Genomic DNA, 24,171 nt, shown 5'->3' on the forward strand with positions numbered 1-24,171 from the left:
CAGTTGTGCTGAGTCTTTGCAGTTGTGCTGAGTCTTTGCAGTTGTCTAGGGCTGAGGTGCCTGTGCTGCTAGATGACAGTGCTATCATTTCCATAGAGATGGTGGACTGTCATCATGCGTGGTCCATTTTTTCTGACTGTACTTCAGCTACCATTCCCCCTACACTATCTGTTTGCTGATTCCTACGCCAGCTAAGTGTAACCCAAATTGGCAGCTTTCCTAGGCTGATTGGAGGCTTTAGTCCTCCTCAATGACCTTCAAAGAAGGTAGCGTATTTTACAAACATTGTCCTTTGTACCACAGGATATCCCATACCTCGCATTTTTTCTTTACTGCGCCATGTCTCGGTCCCCTGGGGGACTGCGGCATCCCACGGTGCAATTTGCTTGCAGAGGCATGCTCTCTACGATTTTAACTGTCATCCTACACTGGTGCACTGTATCCATTCTAAACAGCTGCATTCACTGTGTCGCTACATTCTTTGGGATAATAAAAATGCTGGCTGGATATCCTTTACTAGTTCTTTTAACAGTTTCACTCCTTCTTCCGTTATGTGGGGCAACCTCTATCAGCTCTTGTGGACCAAAGTTAATTCCTTGATTTGTGGCCTGACCATATTAGATGATGTCATTGTGAACCCTATAGCTACCTCCAGCACTTTGGGCCACTACTTTGTGGAGATTTCGAGTTGCACCCACTATCACCCCGCCTTCCTCCCTTGGAAATGAGTGGAGGCGGCTCAGGTGATATCCTTCTCCTCTCTGACTTGTCTGCTACAGTGCTGCCTTTAGTATGAGCGAGCTTGACTGTCTGTCACCTCCTCCCAGTTTTCTACTCCAGGGTCGGATGAAGTTCACATTCAGATGTTGAAACACCTTTCTCTTGTGGGCAAGTATTTTATCCTTTGTATGTACAGCCACATTTGAGCAGGTGCCATGTTCCCCAGGCATCGGCATGAAGCCACGTCATACCTGTACCTAAGCCTAATAAGGAAAACATCTTCCTTCTAGCTGACACCCCATTTCTCTCACCAGCTGTGTTGCAGGGTGATGGAACATATGATTTGTGACCAGGTGCTATGGTGGCTCGAGTCTCACAATCTTAACCATTACACAACATGGATTTCATGCACACTGTTCTGCAGTTGACCATCTCATCACTTTGTCAACCAATTTCACGAATCGTTTTCTGCCGAAATACCAGACTGTGACTGTGTTTCTTGATGTGGAGAAAGACTGTGACACCAGCTGGTGAACTGGTGTCCTCCACACTCTATACTTGTGGGGCTACAGGGGCTGCCTGCCCTATTTTCTTCAGAAATTTTTGAAAGACAGTCTTCAAGGTACATGGGGGTTCAGCCTTCTTGGATGTCTTTATCCAGGAGAATCGGATGCCTCGAGGCTCCGTCCTGAGCATCATCCTCTTTATCACCATTAATGCTATTATGGACTGTCTCCTGCCAGGCATCTCGAGCTCCCTTTTTATCGACGACTTTGCGATCTGTTGCTGTTCCCCACATACTTGTCGCCTTGAGCGGCATCTTCAGCGATGTCTCAATCGTCTTCACTCATGGCGCATCAAAAATGTCTTTCGATTTTCCACTGACAAAACCATTTGTATGAGTTTCTGGGACACAGTGAGTTTCTTCCCCCACCTTTACACCTTGGACCTGTTGCTCTTCCTTTCGCTGAAACTACAAAATTCCTGGAGTCCATGCTTGATAGAAAACTTTCTCGGTCCTCTCACATGGGTTACCTGACTATTCCACCCGGTTCCCAGTCCCTAATGTCCTATGCGTTACTTCCTGCTAGATTGCCTATTACGTACTGTCCTTTTAGCCATTGCCATTTTTTAAGTGGTGATCCCCTATCGCTTTGTGATCATTGTCATCCAGCTGTGACGGTTTGCAATTTCCTGACCCAATTTTCTTTGTTAAAGTGCTTATATTCCAGTTTGTGAGTGCTATATGATTTATCAGCCGTTTTAGGAAATGATGCGCAGGCTGCCACTTGTTTATTATTTTTTCTCCATCGTAGCAATATGGTAAAGGATATTTAATCCTTGTTTAGGGTCCTCCAGTGTGTCTACAGCATTTTTTGTTGACTTTTCTCCATGGGGAAATCTTTATATTTAGCTCTTGTCTTTTGTCAATTAGGCTTAGTGTATAGCCACTATTAACTTCATTTTCTTATTAGTAATTTAAGGTTACGACATGGGCATTTATGATCTCAGTTGTTTTTTGTGCCCTAAAGCGAAATCTTTATTTTTCTTCATTTGGTTATGAGCTGTATTTCTTTAATCCTTTTTTTTAATCAAATTGTGTAGAAGCATATTATGTGAAAAATCGGTAGTTTCTCCATGTCCAGAGAGTGCTGCTCTGCAACTGTACACTCAGTTAATGAAACATCACTCCAGTTGCTGACATATTCTTTATTGAAGTTCATGACTGGTTTTGGCCTTCACATTCATGCCATTTTTGACAGGATCTGAAAATCAGACTGTGATGAAGAATGTCAAATGATCTTTATTAGCAAATGGGAGCAGTCTTTCATTAATTAAAAAAGTTTACCTTTGTTCACTGTTGTGCCATCAGTTTTAATTACCAGTGGTGGTAATTACCAGTGGTGGTAATTATCTTTATCTTACAGCAATAATATTGAATGACACAAAAAATTGAGCATCAGAAGCAACTTTTCTGTTGAATGATACACTAAACTCAAGTTTCCCTTCCTTACGAATAATTCATTTTCGGCAAAAATTATTATTTTTATTATTATTTTCCCCCATGAGTGCCGTTCTAGTTGCAAAAGATGGTGTTTCACAGCTGCTCGTGAGGAGCAGTGACTGATGTTTCAGCCACTTCGAAAATACTCCAACCTTCCAATAAATTTATCGACTTCCAAATGCATGTAGTTGTAAACAACATAATTTTCCCAGGGTGAAGTATGCAGCACTTTCCTTCACAAACAGTCTCTCTGGAGGGGTCATAGCTGTCGATTATCAAGCAGCAGGTGCTATGGTACCATCTTCAAACAGCAGTGGCAGTGAAGCTGATCATGTGTCCATGCTTCCAGCTGGTGAGTTTATTACGAACAGTAATTGTAAAAACATTTTCTGTGAATTTGCAATATCATTATAAAATACTTTCCTGAACCTGATGTGCCTTCTGGACCATAGTTTGGGACAACGTTTAGTTCCAATATGAGTGTGTGTGTGTGTGTGTGTGTGTGTGTGTGTGTGTGTGTGTGTGTGTGTGTGTGTGTGTGTGTCAATGGCACTGTTTGAAAAGTACTCAAAGAGGAAGAATCAATAGTAAGAGGACTATACATAAATTGAGCTAGGATTGGTTACTAAAAAAGAAAAAAAAAAGTTTCTGATGCACAGTGTCAAAGAAATGCCGAGAGGCAATGCATAAGTAACATACCAGATATCAGTATGTAAAGATATAACATGTTGCTTTAGAAAGAGAAGTAGGTGTTGTTGCAGACATCAGTATCGGTGTCTATGTAAGGACTGCTTGCATAGTTCATTTGTAATTTTTATCATGAGTTGTGACATGTCTGAGCAAGTAATTTTAACTTTATTTAAGAAGCATCTACAGTGCTTAAGACACTTCAATTTTCCAATCATCATGTCAACATAAAGATCAGATAAGTTTTTAGTTGGTGCAGATTTACAGAAAACATTCTTTGCGCTCGTTGTCAAACAGTTCATTTTCTTCTTCTCCAGAAGCTGGCACCATCAGATAGGCCTATAATAGATGGTGGACTCATGATTGGAAAGTTCGTTCTTTCTCTTTTCTATCTCATTATAACTTCATGTCTGCAGCAGTGCACATAGATAAGGAAATAAGTAACAGGATCTTTGATTGCCATACTCGCAGACCTGCAGTTTAACATCCAGATTAGACAGAGATTACTGCTTTGGAGAGATTTAGTAATGAACTGTAGACCAGTTATTTTTATGTTTCATGGAAATATTGTTCCATTGTTGTTTGTTTTGTCACCTGTATGTTGAAGTAATTCACCTGTGAGCCTAAATAAATCTATTGACTTGTTACCTTTAGCGTGAGTACGCTAATGTCTGTCTTTTGAATCAATAATGCTGCATGACTTGAGGTTTGGTAGCCCAAGTGTGACAAGATTTGTTTATTACTGACCATATCTTCAATTCTGCATTGCCACGAGATGCATCTGTAAACTGTACTTTCATGCATTAATCACTATTATCCACATTCTCAGAGTCCCAGTTCTTTTGGTCTGATCTCCTCTCTCGCAGATATTCTTTTCTCGAAAATTGTTATTCTTTCTATTCTCCCCCCACCCCCCCACCCCCCGCCCCCTCCCCGTCCCCACCCCCAACACACACACTGGAAGGTCCAGGTCTTAGTGTTTTGACCATCATTTCGAACCATTCACGTTACAAATTACTACAGAAAGTAAAACTGAAAGTGAAGAGATATCCTCTGAGGCTTCACCATTTGTGTGCAGCAGTAAATTGAATTACGTCCATTACAGCATGTGGATATACATGTTTATAAGTGTCAGCAACATGGACCTGTGGCTCATTGACATTTACAAGCTACAGCAAACCTGTCAATATTGAACGTTATATTACTTGCCATAACATACTAACACAAAATCTTCAAACATTCAGCCATATCAGTTTGTTGACGGCTAAACTAAAGTCCCAGGTAGAACCTGCATGCTATGCCCAATGCCACTTTTATCAGATGTAATCAGTTACACATTTTTGTAGCTTCCTTTCATAGTATTGAAATTACAACTGATGATAGTTATGATCAAATGTATCAAGACGGCAGCTGAGCTCTATATGGGGTCCCTTATAAACCACATCATCTTACTAGTGCACCACATCAGGATTTCGTTAATGGATGAGAAGCAATGTCGAGCATGCCTAATCATGCGGGAGTTGAAGTGTCACATGCTATTTCCTCATTCCCCTCCTCCATCCCACTCCTCACAAGCTCCTTATTCTCAGTCTTTCCATAGCATTGGTAGTTGGGGAGGGAGAGGGGGGGGGGTGGAGGGGGGGTAGAGAGCTAACAATTTTTTTAATAGCACCCACAACCATTTTCTTGACAATTGATGGATGACATTTACTTTGAGGTTGTTAAATTTAGTTACAATCATATGTAAGATTTCTTGGAAATTTAGTTTACATGACTTAATTGTATTTAGTATTTGTCGATACTGTATCAATAATATGAGGTACTTAAATTACATGCTACCATAGTGACACACTACATGTGACTCATTGCTCTACTGCTGCACTTTAGGTGAAGATGATTATGTGATGAGCAACAACAGCATACAACCAGAATGGAGATCCAATTACAGAGGAGATTACAAAGGCAATGTTCGTCCAATATGTACCTGTGACCTACTGTGTTGGGCATTCCAGGTAGCTAAAGGAATGGAATATCTTGCTTCTTGGAAGGTACACATTTTCAGTTGATATTATTCATTATTTCAATATAGTTTTGAATTTTACCTGTTGCAAAATATTTAGCTGAAATATTCACTAAAATTCCACTGTAAAAAAATTATATTTTCTGTAGTCACTATTGAAATTGAACTCCCTTTTTATAACCAGCTGCAGTAAACTTTGATTATTAGGGAATGAAGATATGTTTTAAATACTCTGAACCTAAAAATTACCATTTGGTACAAGCAAGCTTGATTATTTAGTTAAGTCATCTTAAGAGTAACCTAGTTGGAAAAAAAATGTCAAAAAAAAAAAAAAAAAAAGATTCTTGAGAACATGTATTAAAAAAATTATGATGGTGGGATTTCTTGGTAGTGTGAATGAAAACTGTTATTTTGGATGGAGGGACATTGACAGCAGTAATTCCAGGCAAGCTACAAGAAAGTGTGTTGAGGCACTTGTTGTTCATTGTGTGTGTTACTGATCTACCTGGTGATGTTAACAGTAATGTGAGTTTTTGCAGATGATTTAGATATCTGTAATGTAGTACTGTCTGAAAAAAGTTGCAGAAATATTCAGTCAGATTTTGACAAGATTCCAAAATGGTGCAAAAATTGGTGACTTATTTTAAATGTACATGAATGTAAAGTTGCACATTTAAAAAAAGTGGCATCACATTACTACAGTTATAATTATTCACAAGTAGGCTCTGTCAACGTGATACAAATACTATGGCATAACAGTTTGTAGAGATATGAAATGGAATCAGACATGCTTAGTCATAGGTAAGGCAGAGAGCATACCTGAGTTAATTGTCAGGATGCTGGCTGGCATGCTGTCGTCTACAAGAGAGACTGCTTAAGTCACTTGCAGTTCCCATTTTAGAATATTGTTCATGTGATGTTGTTTGGTTCAAGGAGAATGTCATGGAATTGTTTATAGGGAGGGAAAAGACTGTATTGGCAGATTCTCTGACAGACATAAATTATCCTATGAAAACTTAATTGTAAAATTTGTAGAACAGATATTTAGTAAAGAATTGAGAGATATACTTCAGTTCTGTATGTATAAGTCCCATAAGGATTGTGAACACAAGTTTAGTCTAGTTACAGAATGCACAAAGCTATTTAATCAATGGTTCTTTGCATGCTCCACATATGATAGGAATGACTAGAAACTGTAACACATGGTGACTTAGGAAATATCCTCTGCTGTAAACTTCACAGGGGTAGAGTATGAATGTAGATGTAGAAATGTTAGCATTTACCCACTTTTGTAAGCAGTAACATTATATTGTTCATAAAACTGTGTATGACAACATTCTTTTAAGGTATATATTTTAAGACTAAGGGTATAATGCATTTATCTTGCACTGTGTTGTGTAACTGGAGAGTCAAAACTTCCCTACATTCCATAGGTTACCGTCCCTGAGGTGAATTCATAAATTTTGAATTAAAATATTAACATATAAACAGCATTTCACAATTCCTATTAGAGACTTCTGTGGCTACTGTGAGGACTTCGTAGATGGAGTTCTGGTGAGGAACCCATGCCCAAAAGTGTACCGTTTGATATAAAAAAGTTCGAAGTTGAGATCACTTTGAAGGTTGCCCACTTCACAGTAAAACCAGTGGAGTAAGGGGGCCCCTGACCAGAGTGCCTTACTGGAGCCCATAGCATGGGTGATGCTTAGAGTACTTGTCGTTAGGTTCTCTTTTGTGTGATGGACATCCACCTTATAGTCAAATGTGCACCACATGTACAGAGTACCACAGTCAGCCTGCAGTCAAACCAGTTTCTCATAACTGTTGTTTTAGTTGGATGAAAATGGCGTGTGATGTCATAATTACAGCAGGGACTGACAATGGTGCACTCTTTTCATTTTGGAGGTGCATACCATGAAGTGGGGATTTGAAAGTGGATGTTCTTGAAATTTGTGTTACATATGCAGATGGTGCATTAGTTAACATGGGTTTCTTGTCAAACCTTTAGCTGCTAAAGGCCGCTCTACAACCCAGAAGTCTGCAATAGGAATTGAGAAACACCTTTTATATTGCTGTATGTGTGTCGTTGTCGTCGTCGTTGGACTCTTCAGTCCAAAGACAGGTTTGATGCAGCTCTCCTTGCTACTCTATCCTGTGCAAACGTCTTCATCTCTGAGTAAGTACTGCAACCTGCATGCTTCTGAATCTGCTTAGTGTACTCATCTTTTGGTCTCCCTGTATAATTCTTACCCTTCACGCATCCCTTCAACACTAAACTCGTGATCCCTTGATGCCTCAGAACGGGTCATACCAACCGAGCCCTTCTTCTAGTCAAGTGGTGCCACAAATTCCTCTTCTCTCCAATTCTATTCAGTACCCCCTCATTAGTTAAGTGATCTACCTATCTAATCTTCAGCATTCTTCTGTAGCACCACATTTCGAATTCTTCACAAATGCTTTCCTTGCCATCGCCAGTCTACATTTTATATCCTCTCTACTTCGACCATCATCAGTTATTTTGCTGCCCAAGTAATAACTTGTCTACTTTGTTAAGTATCTCATTTCCAAAAGTAATTCCCTCAGCATCACCTGATTTAATTTGATTACATTGCATTGTCCTCATTTTGCTTGTGCTGTATGAATGTAATCCAAATATTTATTTATTGAACAGAAGGGGTGGTATGCTATGTATATATCCTCACATGGTAGCTTTTTTATATGATTTATTCCCATGTGAAAATTTCCATTTCTGCATCTGTCAGTATTTGTGTGAATAACATGAGAGTTAGCTAGCTATCTTGTATGATTATGAGAAATAAATAGATTTTTACATGAAAGTAAACAGCAGCAGTTGCTTTCTGTAACTTTAGAGGCAGAAAATGAGAGAACAGAAACTGGAACTGAAACCAGATCAAAATTATTAAATTTATTCTTCTTCTTTATCTTCTGACTTTATCCCATGTTTTTATAGGATTGTCTAGTTATTCTGGGTTTGGTAATGTAAGTGGTACAGTGTGGCCATATGCCTTTCCTGTTATCAAAATGATTAAATTAATTAAAATAATAAATTATACCAAAATGTAAAATATGAATGGGCTATAACTTCTTCTACAATTTTAAGGACATTTCCAGCTTAGTAGTGATTGTCTGGATGACACTAAATACTGGTATTTCAACTAGTCTGAGGCCAGACTCCCGGTCACTGTGAAGGGAGGGAGGATTGATGGATGATCGAGGTTTAGTGTCCTGTCAGCAATGAGGTCATTAGAGATGGATCACAACCTTAGATTGGGGAGAGATGGGAAACTAAATTGTCTGAATCATTTTCAGTAAGACCATCTCAGAATTTGCTTTAAGTGATGCAAAGAGACATCATGAAATCTGAATATGGATGTGAATCCAGCGGCTTACCATTACGCGCCACCTTGATTGATAAACAAAAAATTTTGCAGCCACATAAACAAGCATAAGTGAAATGCATGTGCATCACTATTAGCATTTGATAAATACAATGATGACTGAGACGATCATGTACATAGCAAATATTTGCTGAAGCATTTCATGCGAAAACCAAAAAGGATAAACAAAAGACAGGAAAGCAGTAATTAGGGAAACAAAATGTTAGGAAGAAGACCAAGAAGATTACACTTACTCTGCTCAATTTTATTGTTGCATTTCTTATTGATAGTGTAACACTTATCAACTTGTGTGGGCATAAATACGAAGGCATGCTGAAAACTGATGCCTCCAAATTTGTATGTGAAAACTCTGTAAGCCTTCTGAATATAACAAATGTTATTAACAGTCTACATCTTTGTTCTTCATATGTACATATTTATTTCTAAACATAGTCACCCTGGTGACAAACACATTTCTCCCAATGAGAGGCCAATTTGTTGATACCATCATTGTAGAAGGTTTGACTTCATTGTTGGAGTCACAACTTCAAATCTGCTTTCACCACGCCATTGCTATCAAAGTGAAGTCGAAGAAGGTGTGCTTTGCGTTTTGCAAACGCATGAAAATCGAATGGGGACAAGTCGAGACTGCATGGAAGATTATCAATGACAGTGAACCCAAGGCAACAGATGATTAAAGAGGTCACAGCTTTTGTATGCGGTCTGGCATTGTCATGCTAAAGGAGAGAGTGCTTCATGTGTGAACAAGCTCTTCATATTCAAAACTCAATTACAGCACACTGTTCCTCATGCACTAACATAGTTACATTAAACACAGCCATATTACATGCTACGATTCGTAGCCCTATAATGAGAGAGGATTGCAAATGTGTAGACACGAAGAAGAAAGATATAGAGTGTTACTAACATCTGTCTTCCGTAAAAATCTGAGTTTTTACATTAAAAATTAAGAGATATTACTTTTCAGCACACCCTTGCAAAGCAGATATTTACTGTTAAGAATGTTAAGCTGCCATATGCCATAAATGAGTCCTATTTTAACTGTAATCCCATTTTAAATATAATTTGTTCTCTTTCTTACAATTTTTTTTCTACCTATTTAAGGTTCTGCATGGAGACCTGGCTGCAAGGAACATTTTACTTGCTGATGAAAATGTAGTGAAGATCTGTGATTTTGGTCTAGTGAAGAGCATGTACAAATCAAACAACTATAAGAAGAAAGGAGATGTAAGAATCATTACCTTTTGTGCTGTTTGTTTAGTGTCTAAATTAATATGTAATTGAAGATAGGGCAGAATGGATAAAAATAAAATAAAGTAGGGTAAATAAAAAGCTGTAGACACTGGCTAAAGATGATATGCTTGACAGAAAATATACATACAAGATCGTGAGGTTTTGGCATCACAAAATAATGAGAGGGAAATGTGGACGGCTAACAGAAAGTAACTTAAAAAAACAGATTCGAGAAATATGGTAGTTGCACAGGTGATAAACTCGATATGTCTAGATGTGTTATCAGACACCACACAAACACAAAAATAGACACCACACAAACACAAAAATATTAGATAAACAATTTCCTGCGCATACTAACTGCAGAAAATTGTTTACATTCGACAGGTTTTCCAGTATGTGACTTCTGATAGTTTCCTTCCTTCACTGCAATGAACTTGCACATTGTTTCTTTAAGGAGAAGTAAGGAAACTCGGATGTCGCACTTGCGCTATCTATGTTGCCAACAGTTACCCTAGCATTGATCTTTAAATGACAGAATCAATCTACACATTAACTCACAATATTCAAAGGAAACTTCAAAATTTTTGTTCCATATGTGATCCATAAAAAAGTGAACACACACTATTCAATGGGAAGATAGTTTTTCTGGAACATATATCTGCCAAAGTAAGTATGCCAGTATTATTTGTTGGCCACAAAGAAGTCTAGGACTTATTCAGTCCAGTAGTGGACAGATATCGTATTCCAATTCAGTGTGTTCCTCCCACAGAAAGAACTATAGTATTATACAATTACAGCACAGTTAATGGAGGAGAATTATTCCTCAGGCTACAACAAATATTATTTGGACAGGTGGCCTCTGAAACAGTGTAAAAGCTGAAAACAGCATCTCAGAAAATACAGGAATGAGGGAACTAGTTTGTTGCCATTTCTGTTAACTCTTTGTCATCAAAGATGAACATTGTGGTAGCCTTCCAGTAAGTTCATAACTAAGAGCAGCATTTAAGGGGCACAATTTTTCCCACAGTTCATTCACATCTAACTCATTGTTTCTAGGGTCCATTACCTGTTAAGTGGATGGCCATTGAATCGATCAGAGACAGGATATTCTCAACACAATCTGATGTCTGGTCATATGGAATTGTGCTCTGGGAGTTTTTTTCTTTGGCAAGGACACCATACCCAGGTTAGTTGTGAGTGTATATAGACAGCTGTGAAACTATTGTATTTATAGGACTACCCTTTATGGTATGAATGAGATTTTCACTCTGCAGCGGAGTGTGCGCTGATATGAAACTTCCTGGCAGATTAAAACTGTGTGTCCGACCGAGACTCGAACTCGGGACCTTTGCCTTTCGCGGGCAAGACGAGATACTGGCAGAAGTAAAGCTGTGAGACCGGGCGTGAGCCGTGCTTTGGTAGCTCAGATGGTAGAGCACTTGCCCGAGAAAGACAAAGGTCCCGAGTTCGTGTCTCAGTCGGGCACACAGTTTTAATCTGCCAGGAAGTTTCATACCCTTTATGGTGTTTGTAATTACATCTGTAGTATGTTCCTTGTGTTAAAATGATTCTTTTCATTTGTTTAAAAAATTTAGGCATGGAAGCAGATGAGAAGCTTTATAACAAGTTGCTGAATGGTTATCGAATGGAGAAACCAGAATATGCAACATATAATATGTAAGTACAAACTAAAATGTACACTATACAAAAATATCTCTTCTAACTCGTGGCCTTTCAGATAGGACAGTGGTGTGGAAGATGATTATTGACATATCACTAGTGAAACTGAAAATCACCAAAACAAATTGGATTCTTTTCTGCAACTTAGTAACATTTTATGACTGTTGTCATTCACGGTTGTGGCTGTTATGTAAGAGCACAATAGCACGTGAACACCCTAACTTTTGACACCGTGCGGATTTATTGGTTATTTTTCTTTGAATGCCGTTAAACATATTGCAGGTGTGCTAATCTGAAATGCACATTACCGTTCTACTCTGCTGTCCTACATTGCTCCTCTTTACTCAGTGAAACTTGGCATCAGGAATGTGAGCGCACCTTCACTTGTGCGTGTTTTAAGGAGCTTCTGTGCATGCACAATTGGCATGACATAATTGCCTTATGGGCCAAATACATACAAATTTGATAAACAATATGCACGGTTTGTGGCGTTCAGTACTAGCCCTTACCACTCAACAAGTTTACATCAGTGCCACCAGGTGGTAGCACACTGCCGCAGACATTTATTCACGTTTGCTTGGCATAAATCCTGCTAGGTGGTAGCACACTCCACAGATATACCAAGTCACTCACAATATAGTAAAATTAGATTGGTCATCGTATATGTTATACAATCTGTTCATTGTAAGAATAAACCTGATGTAAACAAACGTAAACACGATGATTGGTCAGAGGCCATAGCATATGTACACTGGTGTTAATACACTCTTGGAAGTAGGTCCTACTTATGTATTAGATGTATTATTACTATGTTACGTTAAATGAAACTTTAAGATATTCAAATGTATTAACAGCCATCAATGTTTTTCTTAATCACGCTTTAGCTATGTAGTTTTTATTTCGAAAACGGTATACAGTCACAGCCTCTGCAGCTTTGGGGTCTGATTGTTGCACTATTAATGCAAAGTATGAAAATGGCTGAGGCTGAGGCTGCTTTCTGTTCCGTAGTGAAACATGCATGTGGAATATGGATAAAAGGGCCAAGAAATAGGCTGTTCTTAATGATTTTCATAAATTTATGGAGATAATCGGCTTTGAAGTTTTCCCAGTCACTGTATGTAACACATATGATACATAAGCCCACATTGTCTGTGTAGTGCAGTCAGTAGTGTAATGGAATGCTAACCAAATAAATTTAATGGTTAGTTAGTTCAGATCTCTCCAGTATAATTTTTTTGTTGTCATTAAATTTGAAATACCTACATCTCGTAATTAAAAAACTCATCATCATTTTTTATGAATAATGCATGCCTTCTTGTTTCTAATTACATATTGAATGCGAAATTCCTTTTTTTGATTTCAAATAAAAATTCTTAGTTATAATGTTTTATGAAAGACTGTTCATAAAAGTTGCTTAAATTATGAAAACATAACAATTTCATTTTTTAAATAAAAAATGAGTCCAAATACTCTTTATTTGGACTTTTTTTTACATATGCTACTGTACCATTACAATATAAACCTGACAGAACTGATACGGAGCCAAGTTGCAGGATTTGGCCTGAGAAGTAACAAGACTGTTAAGCTGCCAGACTTACTGGAACTAACGCATGCAGCTGTTTCACACATTACTGTTGAATGCTGGCAGGATACTGAACAGCTCTGTATAAAATAAGAGGAGAAAATGCAGCTCCTGGGTGGCTTCGTGGTTTCTGTTCTTGATAGGCTTGTTATCAACGTAGTAGGTGATACTTCCAGAACTGAAATATATTTCTCGGATTCGGATAAGGAAGGAGCTAAGAGATTACCAGACAACTGACTGTAATTAATACTTTCAGTGGCTTCAGTATTCAACAGTACAGTGAAATCCCTGCGGTATGCTTTTGCATTACACACAGCTCGCTCAGAAAAATTACCCTATGTTTAAGATAGAAATTTTCATAACTCTTGTTTGTAATTAGAATACTATGTCAGGTGAGAAAGAATGCATTTTATGCTTTCTGTCTGGTCACCTAAGAAGTGCACGGTAGTGCTGGAATTATTTCTTTGCTCATCTTTTTTTATGTACGAACTGCAACTACTCACATATATTACAGCTTAGTTGGACCATTGGCTGTTCAGTGCTATCCAGGTTTAATGTGCTGGTAAAGCTGTTGTTCTGCATTATTGCTCAGTCTACATGCATGTAACAAGCATAAAACATATCCATACAATCGTACTTGACTGTACTGGTCACAGCTTGGCTTCCGCTCCGCGTGAAGAGAGATCCAATGAGATTCAAGCAAACATGGAAGAATGCTGGCCTAACTGCAGTGTTTACATCAGGTTTATTCGTATGGTGAATAGAGTATAGTTACAGTGATAGAAAAACCTATGTTATGTGATTCTGAATGAGACATAGTACATCAAGGTTTGGGTTTTATCATACAATAATCCATTTGTGGTGCTGAGAAGCCTAAAGCACATCATTGTCGATATTGCAACTGTAGCATTTATGCTTTTGTCATATGTTGATCTTATGGTGGCTCAGGTTTGTCTGTAACTGGTTTCTCTAGTATTCACGTAAATATGGGGGTGTTGAAGGTGGTGTGCTTTTGGTCCTTGCGGCTCTCAGTGCCTCATTTGTATTCTAGTCAAGTGACCTTGTCGGTAGATAGTACTACTCGAATTTAATAATTTCCGCAAATGGCAGTTCGCACTTAGAGCAGGTTCCTTACTGTGCAGGAATCTGCTTTCTTGTGTAGTGTCAACATGAATCTGTTGAACCTGTATTAAGGGCTAGCAGAAAAGAAAATTACTATGAAAAACTGGCCGCAAAGAAAGTAGCCCCTCCCAGACCAGATCTGTTGTTTGAGAAAGTAATGAAATCAAATAAGTGTGACTACAGGCGAACATTTAACAAAGAAGTGTGTAACAAGCATAAGTTGTTGTGTGGGTGCAGTGTAACAGTGTCTGATTTTCAGCCTGGAAGTTAATGAATTAAATAATATATGAATTAGGGATAAAATATGAGTTAGGGATGTTGTACATTTGTCCGAAAAAAATAAAGTATGAAAACTCCCACTTACACAAACATGAGAAATGGAGAGTAGCCAAAGCTCCACTTAATTATTTACAAAACAACAAAATTCCACAAAAACAATTCTTCCTTTTTTTCAGAGAAGTTATGCATATTATTATTATTGTTGTTGTTGTTGTTGTTGTTGTTGTTGACAGTGGCTGAAGTTATATAAATATGTTGATAAGCATAACTGTTATACAGCAGATGCTATTAATTTCATATTCTGATATTTATCTGAAATTAAAAATTTGTGAACACCCAGACTGTATACATATGAGCTGCCACTGGTCATTCAGATTAAAACTTCTTGGCTCATCTTAGCTATATTGCTGCAGGAGCCTTCCGCAAAAGGATGTCCTTTCTCACCATGGTTAATGGCAGAGACACATGAAAGGAATACAGTACATTCACTGAAGTAGATTATTGAGGTTGACTTAGTATGGTTACTTCAGAGGTGTTAATCTACTTGAGTCTTCCTTGACAATGAGATTAAAGTTCTTGTGTAGCATACAAAAGGGGGAATAAATTTTATACAAAGTACAGTAGTGACCAGTTCCAGCTTCCTAAGTACAGGCATGAAACACACAGTTGTAAATTTGTTTATATGACGTGTTGCATTCAGTAGGAGCTGCCAAGCTGTGTATTGTTAAGGTAATTCAAATTGACAAATTTCCCAATATCAAGAAAATAAGTAAGTTTGTGATGCTGCTGCCTTGGCCCACACCTCTTCCTGTACCCACCTCGGCCCATGGCTCCCTCTGCCCACCCCTGCCCTACCCATCGTGTATTGATAGATCATCTAGTCATTCCAACACAGATTTTTCCATAGGAACATGTTATGTGGTATATTCTGATCTGTGACACTTTTTTATCTTGATGATCAGGTTGTAAATAGTCATTACAGCATGTTAATGCAATATATGGCATATGTCTTTTGCCCTTGGGTGTATGGCCATAACAGACATTGCATCTTTGTGCATATCACTTTGCTGTGTTAGGTTTCATGAGACACATTACGCAACTGGAGTAGTACCTGTTGTCTCAGGATTCATTCCAGTTCTTGCATATCACATCCGAGGTGTTGCAGCTCCCATATTCCTGTTGCATATGCTATGATTGTATTAACTCTTCCTCATGTCTGACACTGGTTATGATTTGACAGTTTGTGCAGCATCGGTTTGATGTATATCGATTTTCAATACACAGTGTCCCAGGTTCTCACCAACCAATCAATTATGTTGACATGGATAGTGTACTGATGTCTTAGGAATTCGACGAACTATTCTTCACTAGGGCTCAACTTACGTGTACTGCATCTCAACTTTACAAGGTGCCAAGTCCGATGCCTGTCTTTTGAAATGTTGCATGAAGAAATTGGCAATTATGAGCAGAACAGAAATGACCTAGTAGATCTGATGACATACTGAAAGATAAGCACAGATCCAATGCCACCGATCTCACAGAATATGAATTCGTCACAGAATATGAATTCGTTAATAAATGAATCTTCTTTTTTGTAGATGTACATAGGAATATGCAGAACACAGAAGCCCTGCGACCTCACCTATAGGGGTTACCAAAAATTCATGAAGACAGTGTACCATTAAGACCAGTCTTAAGAGCTCCTGACTCAATTATATATAAACTGGCAAAACACAGTTTCTCCATTTCATGTTGTTCCTTTGTTTACAAAAGTGCCACTCATTGACTCTGTGGGCCATAACAGTTCCATTTTTGTGCAGGGTGTCACCAAGCTCTTTAATGAATGTCTTACCATGAGCTACTAATCTTTACAAGAATGTTAACAATGAGAGAGGTAAATGATAATGAGTTGAAGCCCTCAGCTGCCGACCGGTGTTGTTGATATACCTCAATAGGGACAGTTGAAAATGTGTGCCCCAACCGGGACTCAAACCTGGAATCTCCTACGTACATGGCAGACGCTCTGTCCATCTGAGCCACCAAGGACACAGATGAATAGCGCAACTGCGGGGACTTATCCCTTGCACGCTTCCCGTGAGACCCACATCATTATTATTAGCGGCAATGATGCTATTGCAGCAATAGTGGTTACTCTAGGCAAAAATGTCATAAAGAAAACTAGGACAGTATTTATGTTTGGCTGAACTGGCAGTCAGTCAGCTTACTGATCAGATGAAATGAGTTCAGTTCTGACAAATGCAAAGCAATTGTGGTTAAATCTGGAAGAAGTTTTAAACAGAAGTCAAGACAAATATGTACAGTTGACACAGAAATCCCATGGTTTAAATATACAAAACAGAAAATTTTATGGAAAAGAGACCACTACCCACTCACTACAAGGGAGACTGCATGGAAATGAGTAGAGCAAGCTTAATAGCAATTCAGGCAGCTGTAAGAATGGCCATGTTTGAAGCCCACAGTAACAGTCACTGCAGATATGGCAAAAGATCTGTCATAAACTCCTAGGAAGTTCTTATCATACAGATCAGTGAACATGACTGAACCTTCCAACCAGTCTGCAGTGTATCCATCTGATGTTTAAAGTGAAGACAGCAGACAGAAAGCAGAAATATTAACCCTCAAGTGGGCACAGCATTTTTCATAACGTGAGTGGACACTTAGCGTATTTTGTACACATGTTAAGAATAGCTGTCCTCACGTTATTAAGGTGAATGTGTGTGGTGAAAATCGCAGTTTAATCTTAGTTTACTTAAACAATGATAAAATAAAATTACATAAAATGAGCTAAAGTACTGTTTAATCAAACAATAATGAAAGAAACTTCTTTATATCACTCTGTTGCCACATACAGGTGTTACCCAACAGTAATGATGCACTCAAAGCATTAAGCAGCACAGTTGCATCAGATCCCAGCTAACCACTTATTCAGTTACTAATTATCCCGTAAACAACTGCCTTAGTGTGGGATTGTGCGGTTAGCACATAATCAGTCATTTTGTAGCATGGAGTGTAAATTTTTTCTTACCTAGCTTGTTTTTTGTTTTATATTACTGCTGCCTACTTGTGCATGTGACAACATATTTTATCATTGTGTTAGCTAACAGAACAGGTATAGGCTCACAGTTGTGAAAAAGCAATGGCATGATGCAGAACAATTTCATTTGTGGGTGGCGCACTTCATACATATGAGCACCTGTTTGAGGGTTAAATTCTGTATTTAGAAATGTATTTACACCCTATGATACTACTGCACCAATGTTTGACCACGGCACAGTCACAATTGAGAAATGTTCATAGTAACACTCACAGTAGTAAATAATAATAATAATGATAATAATAATAATAATAGAGAACTTAAAACCAACAAGACACTGTATCTGACAGAATTCCAGTGAGATTTTACATCAAAAATGATTCTGAATTAGCCCTTTCCCTAGCTCATATTAATTCTGCATCTCTGGCACAGTGAGTAGTCTCCCATGACCGGAAAAGAGCACAGGTCATCTCTCTCTCTCTCTCTCTCTCTCTCTCTCTCTGTGTGTGTGTGTGTGTGTGTGTGTGTGTGTGTGTGTGTGTGAAATATATAAAAGGAAAGGGAAAGGTTGTTATCCGAAATCTCTAAAAGCTCTTGGCTGATTTACTTCAGATTTCTACAATGTCCCCTAATGGATATTTGGGCAGAAATAGTCAATAGGCTGATTCAAATATATATATTTAAAAAACGATGTGACACATTGAGCATACAAGAATTGGGAATCACATAGGAATTGGGAGTCGCAGATGCCATGAGAGGACACTACAGTCACCAGAGGGTGTTGGTATACCAACATGGGTGGAATGCACTGATGCCATTACCATTCATCTCTTGAAAGCATTGGGAGTAACATGGCTAGCTACACATACTGCGAAATGGCTGAGATGCATTGCATTTATGGCAAGGCCAACTGCAGTGGATGAGAAGCCGCGTGATTGTGTCAAGTGAAATATCCTGATAGGAAGGTGCTGTGCCACACATTATTAGCTGTTCTGCATTGCTGACCGGCAAAACCAGCTTCTTCCATGTGTACAAGCCACATACGGGTTGCCAACAAACAACATGGACATTTGTAGCAAAGGAAAGTATTCTCAAAAGTGTGCAGCATACATCATCAACATGTACACAAGGTGTATCCCATGTCACTGCTATTCCCCACACTACTCCCGGTGCATTGTGCATGACAAATGACTGCATCTGTTTCATTTGTAATGTGTTCAGGCATTGAAACTGGGGGACTACAACAAGTGCATGGGATTTGCTTGGTGGTTTCTGCAGGAATCTGCTGCAGACAGAAGCTTCACAGCAAGTGTCCTCTTCACCAATGAGGCTGTGTTCTCAATCAAGAGTGTGATGAACATTCACAGTCTGCGTATGTGAGGAGATGTGAACCCACAAATATGTGCACCTCACAATGCAAATTTACACTTAACGTGTACTGTTTGATGGGGCTGTACATTCTCCCAGACTGACTCGTGGGTCGCATGTGTCTTATATTCCTGCAAGAGGTTCTGCCTGACATGCTGAATGATGTTCCCATGCCTATTCGCCACTGCACTACGTTTCAGCATAGAAGTGAGGGTACATCCTTGGGCAACATTTATCGGCCACTGGATTTGTTATGATGGACCAGTTGCATGGCCAGCATGATCGCCCGATCTTCCCCAGTCGACTTTTTTCCTATGAGGGGTATCTAAAGGACATGGTTTCTGAAACACCTGTTACATCACTGTAGGACGTAGTGGGCAGGACTGTTGGAGCAGCAGGTTGGCTTCAAGATATACCAGGCACCTTTGAGAGGGTGTGCCATTCAATGCAACATCAATGTAAGGTGTGTCTTGAGGCATCTAGTCAAAACTTTGAGCATCTCCTGTAGTGAGTGTCCACATTTGTAGCACGTGACTAACTGCAACACCATTTAGTACTTCAGTTGCCACAGATGGCCTTTGTGACCCCCCGCCCCATTCCTGTGTGATTACCAATCCTTGTTGTAGGCCTATTGTCCCATGTCAGTTTGTAAATGTTTTTTAATATACCATGGAAATTTTTTTCTTTTTAATATACACAATTTATAAGTATGTATAAAATATATAAAGGAGAAACATTGTTACCAAACATCCTGAAAAATACTTTATCAATTTAGTTTAAAGTTCTTGGCAGACTGAGTTCAAATTTCTACATTCAAATGAAAGAATGGAGATAATTAATGAAAAATTAAATGCCTATCAAACAAAATGAGTTGTCGTAAACTGTCTATAGCTCCTATTGCGGGAATAAATTAAAATGGCAATGCCCATCTCAGAAATAGTACCATCAAATGTCACTAGATTGTAGGACAAGCAAAACCTTAATAATTTAACAGAAACATGATTACAGACTCTTATTGATTAATTGCAGTTGTTACATATGACACACACCCTAGAAGATGGTTTAGTCAGTATTTTGTAGTTATTTTTATTATTAAAGTCCACAGTACCATACAAATGCTAAGGCAGTGCATAATCTGTGATGTAATTATTATCACGAAACTTTTGGTTTGAAATTGGTGTTTATTTGCAAAAGTCATATCCAGAAACCTAGACCCTGATTTTTATTAATACCACAGGTGAAGACACAGTCATTCATCACATTCTGTTGACACCTAGTGGTTCAAATATGCCCTTTGATTTAAAGTGATTGCAGTTTTCCATGGAGCTTGCATTCATTACGAGTATCAACCAGGCACAGGGCCAATCACTTTGTGTGGCAGGTATTAAACATCCCAGGCAATGCCGGGCACTGCAGCTAATTCCAGTATACAAAAAGAGTAAAATGTAGGTGCACAAAACAACAGCATTGTACCACATCAACATCAAGTAGTAACCAAGATGTTACCTTAAGCAGTGTCTCTGCAGATGTGAAATTGCACTGGTGAGTAATGAATTGACTGAACCTGGTATGTTATACTGGACTGCAAATATTTTTCAGGAACAAAAATAATGTCGAGTGTGCCCACAGGAAGCTTAATAGGTCATTTAATCTTCTCTCAATACATAAAAAATTTATCAGATAGGAATAGCAGTTTTAGTTGTTAGTTCACTGCCATTGCTGTTGTCTACAGAAAAGTATCCATGAATGGATGATTGTGAGGAATTGCGGAAAGACTTGAACAAATTATTATTTATTTATCACAAGACATGCCAGCAGCATATATACAAAAAGTGGCATTACAATGCAAAGGAATATGTATACAAATATATTTAAAATAATGAATTAGTGAATAAAATATTTTTTATACATACATGTGGTCAATGTGATATGATATACAGAAATATGATGTGTATCATGCGAGACTAGAAGCTATTGGTTACACAATGTCCAGGTCTTGGATCCACTTCTTACCCCGAGGTATGGCTTCGGTGAAGTCCTCTTCTGATGCACTGAATTTCCTTCCACTTGATGTAATGATAGCTCTCTTCAAATATGGATAAATGCAAGGTACCACCATTAACTAGGAGAAAATTAATGGTGTATGTCTTGAGGGGTAACACTAAGAAGTGATATGAAGTGGGAAAATTATGTAAAATGTGTCATTGGAGAAGGCAAATGGAAGGTTTGCGGAAGGGTTCAGGGTAATTTCAATGTGTCTGTAAGTCACATACAAGACACAAGTGTGACCAATTCTAGGGATTGTTCCAGTGTAGGAATCCTTCTGCATGTGCACTGACGTGGTTACTCTGCAATTCACATTTAAGTGCCTGGCAAACGGTTCATCAAACCATCTTAAAGCTGTTTCTCTACTACTCAACTCTTGATCAGCACATAGAAAAAATGAACATTTAAATCTTTCCGTGTGACTACCAATTGCTCTTATTTCAGTATGAAGTGATTTCTCTCTCTGTCAGTGGGTGCCAACAAAATATCTTCACATCTGGAAGAGAAAAACAGTGAAAGAAATTTCACAAGAATATACTGCTGCAAAGAAATGTGCCATTGTTTTAATGATTGCCACCCCAGTTTGCGTATCATATCCTTGACATTCTACCCCTGTTTTGCAATAATAGAAAATGAGCTGCCCATCTTTGAACTTTCTCGATGTCCTCCTCCAATCCTATCTGATGCAGATCGTACACTGCACAGCAATATGCCAGAAGAGGACGGTAAAGTTTAGTGTTGGCAGTCCCTTTAGTAGACTTGTTGTATTTTCTAACTATTCTTCTAATGATTCACAGTCTTTGGTTTGCTTTCCCCACAATTTAATGTATGTGACTGTTCCAATTTAAGGTTTTGGTAATTGTAATCCCGAAGTATTTAGTTGCAGTCACAGCCTTTAGATTATTGTGGTTTATTGTGTAGCTGAAGTTTAGTGGATTTCCTTTAGATGCATGTGGGTGACTTCACACTTTTCATCAGTCAGTTACCATGTTTTTCACCATGCAGATACCTTGTCTAAATCATTTAGCATTGATCTTCATCATCTGAAGACTTGGACATGGTACATATCTGTGTCATCTGCGAACAATCTGACGGCCACTCAGATTGTCTATTAAATCGTTTATATAGATCAGGCACAGCAGAGGGCCTTTAACACTTTAGGGAATGCCAGATATTACTTCTGTTTTACTCAATGACATTCCATCAGTTACTACGTACTGTGACATTTCTGACAGGAAATCATGAATGCAGTCATACAACTGAGACATACTCCATTAGCACACAATTTGATTAGAAGTGACTTGTGAAGAATGGTGTCAAAAGCCTTCTGGCAATCTAGAAACATGGAATCAATGTGGCATCCCGTGTTGATAGCACTAATTACTTCATGAGAATCTACATCTAAACCATACTCCACAAGCCACATAACGGTATGTGGCAGTGGGTGTTTCCCGGTACTATTAACTGGTCCTCCCTTCCCTGTTTCACTCATGAATGGCATGTGGGAATAATGACTGTTGTAAGCTTATGTATTGGTTCTAATTTCTAGAATTTTCTTGTTGTGGTCATTTCACGAGATGTATGTGGATGGAAGTAATGTGCTGCCTGACTCTTACCAGAAAATGCTCTCTCAAGAATTCAATAGTAAGCATCTTTGTGATGCATGATGCCTGTGTTATAGCATCTGCCACTGGAGTTTGTTGAGTATCTCTGTAACACATTTGCACCTACTAAATGATCCTGTGACAAAACATGCCACTTTTTGTTTTCTCTCTCTCTCTCTCTCTCTCTCTTCCTCCCCCCCCCTCCCCCCTCCCTCCACCCTGCTACCAGTCCTACCTGGGAAAAATCAGATTTATGAATAATATTCAAGAATCGATCAAACAAGTGCCTTGTAAGCCATTTACTTTCTTGGTGGTTTACAGTTCTTAAGATTCTTCTTATGAATCTGTCTGGCATCTGCTTTTCCTACTTCATTTTATGTGAGCATTCCACATAAGTTTGCTGTGAATAGTTTTTCCCAGATATTTTACAGTAGATGCTGTTTCCAGTAATTTGTCGTCAGCAGTGTAGTTGTACAACAGTGGTGTGTGATGCATTACTGTTTAACATTCAGTGTCAGCTGCAAGAGCCTGACCAATTCATCAATCGTCCATGGGTCATTCTGAAAATGGAAGCTGTCTTCTGGTGTTGCTACTTTCTTACATACTACCGCATTATGTCTGAACAGTCTTGAAGAGCTTGTGATGCTTTCTATTACATCATTTATATACATTGTAAACAGTAATGGTCGTATCGCACTTCCTTAGGGTACTTTGTAATCTACCTTTATTTCTGACTGTTTTGTTTGATTAGGAGTGATGCGTTGAGTTCTATCAATGAGGTGATTCTGAATCCAGTTGCAAATTTGGTCTGACACTTGATAAGTTCTTTTTTTCCCCCCCCCTCCTCTCTAAACAGCAGTTCGGGACAGTGTCAAATGCCTTCTTGAAGTCATGAAACACGGGATCAACTTAAGCACTATGGATCTCATGGAGGAATGGAGCGAGCTGCTTTTCACAAGATCTCCATTTTTGGAATCCATGTTCAGTTTTTATTATATAGAGGAGATTTTCATTCTCCAAAAGGTCATAAAAATTCTTGAGCATAAAATGCATTCCATACTTCTACAACAGAGTGATGTCAATGATATAGGCTTATAATTATGTGCATCCTTCTTGAAAATAGGGAATGAACTGCACATTCCTCTAGTCGCTAGGTGCTGTTGGTTTCTCCAGTAATCTATAATAACTGCTGCTAGAAGGGCAGCAAGTTCTTTCACTTATATTTTTAGAATTGTATAGGACCTAGATCTGGTTCTGATACCTTTCCACTACTAAGTGAGGGGCAGGAGGTTGTCGTCAAGTACCTGCACAATGGTAGCCCCCTGACCACGCGGGGATCGTACCATTG

The 24,171-nt window shown here is 38.6% G+C and overlaps 1 protein-coding gene across 1 annotated transcript in view; it reads left to right on the forward strand.

The window, feature by feature from the left end:
- Positions 1–24,171, forward strand: part of LOC126198832 (vascular endothelial growth factor receptor 1-like) — a 308,538-nt gene that overhangs the window by 276,644 nt on the left and 7,723 nt on the right. The window contains exons 19-23 of the mRNA XM_049935411.1: positions 2,938–3,077; positions 5,300–5,460; positions 9,956–10,078; positions 11,144–11,273; positions 11,683–11,764. Coding sequence (XP_049791368.1) covers positions 2,938–3,077; positions 5,300–5,460; positions 9,956–10,078; positions 11,144–11,273; positions 11,683–11,764 — 636 coding nt within the window. The remainder of the gene's footprint in view (positions 1–2,937; positions 3,078–5,299; positions 5,461–9,955; positions 10,079–11,143; positions 11,274–11,682; positions 11,765–24,171) is intronic.

Source organism: Schistocerca nitens, chromosome 8 (assembly GCF_023898315.1).
Source record: "Schistocerca nitens isolate TAMUIC-IGC-003100 chromosome 8, iqSchNite1.1, whole genome shotgun sequence".
NCBI classification, from domain to species: Eukaryota; Metazoa; Arthropoda; class Insecta; order Orthoptera; family Acrididae; genus Schistocerca; species Schistocerca nitens.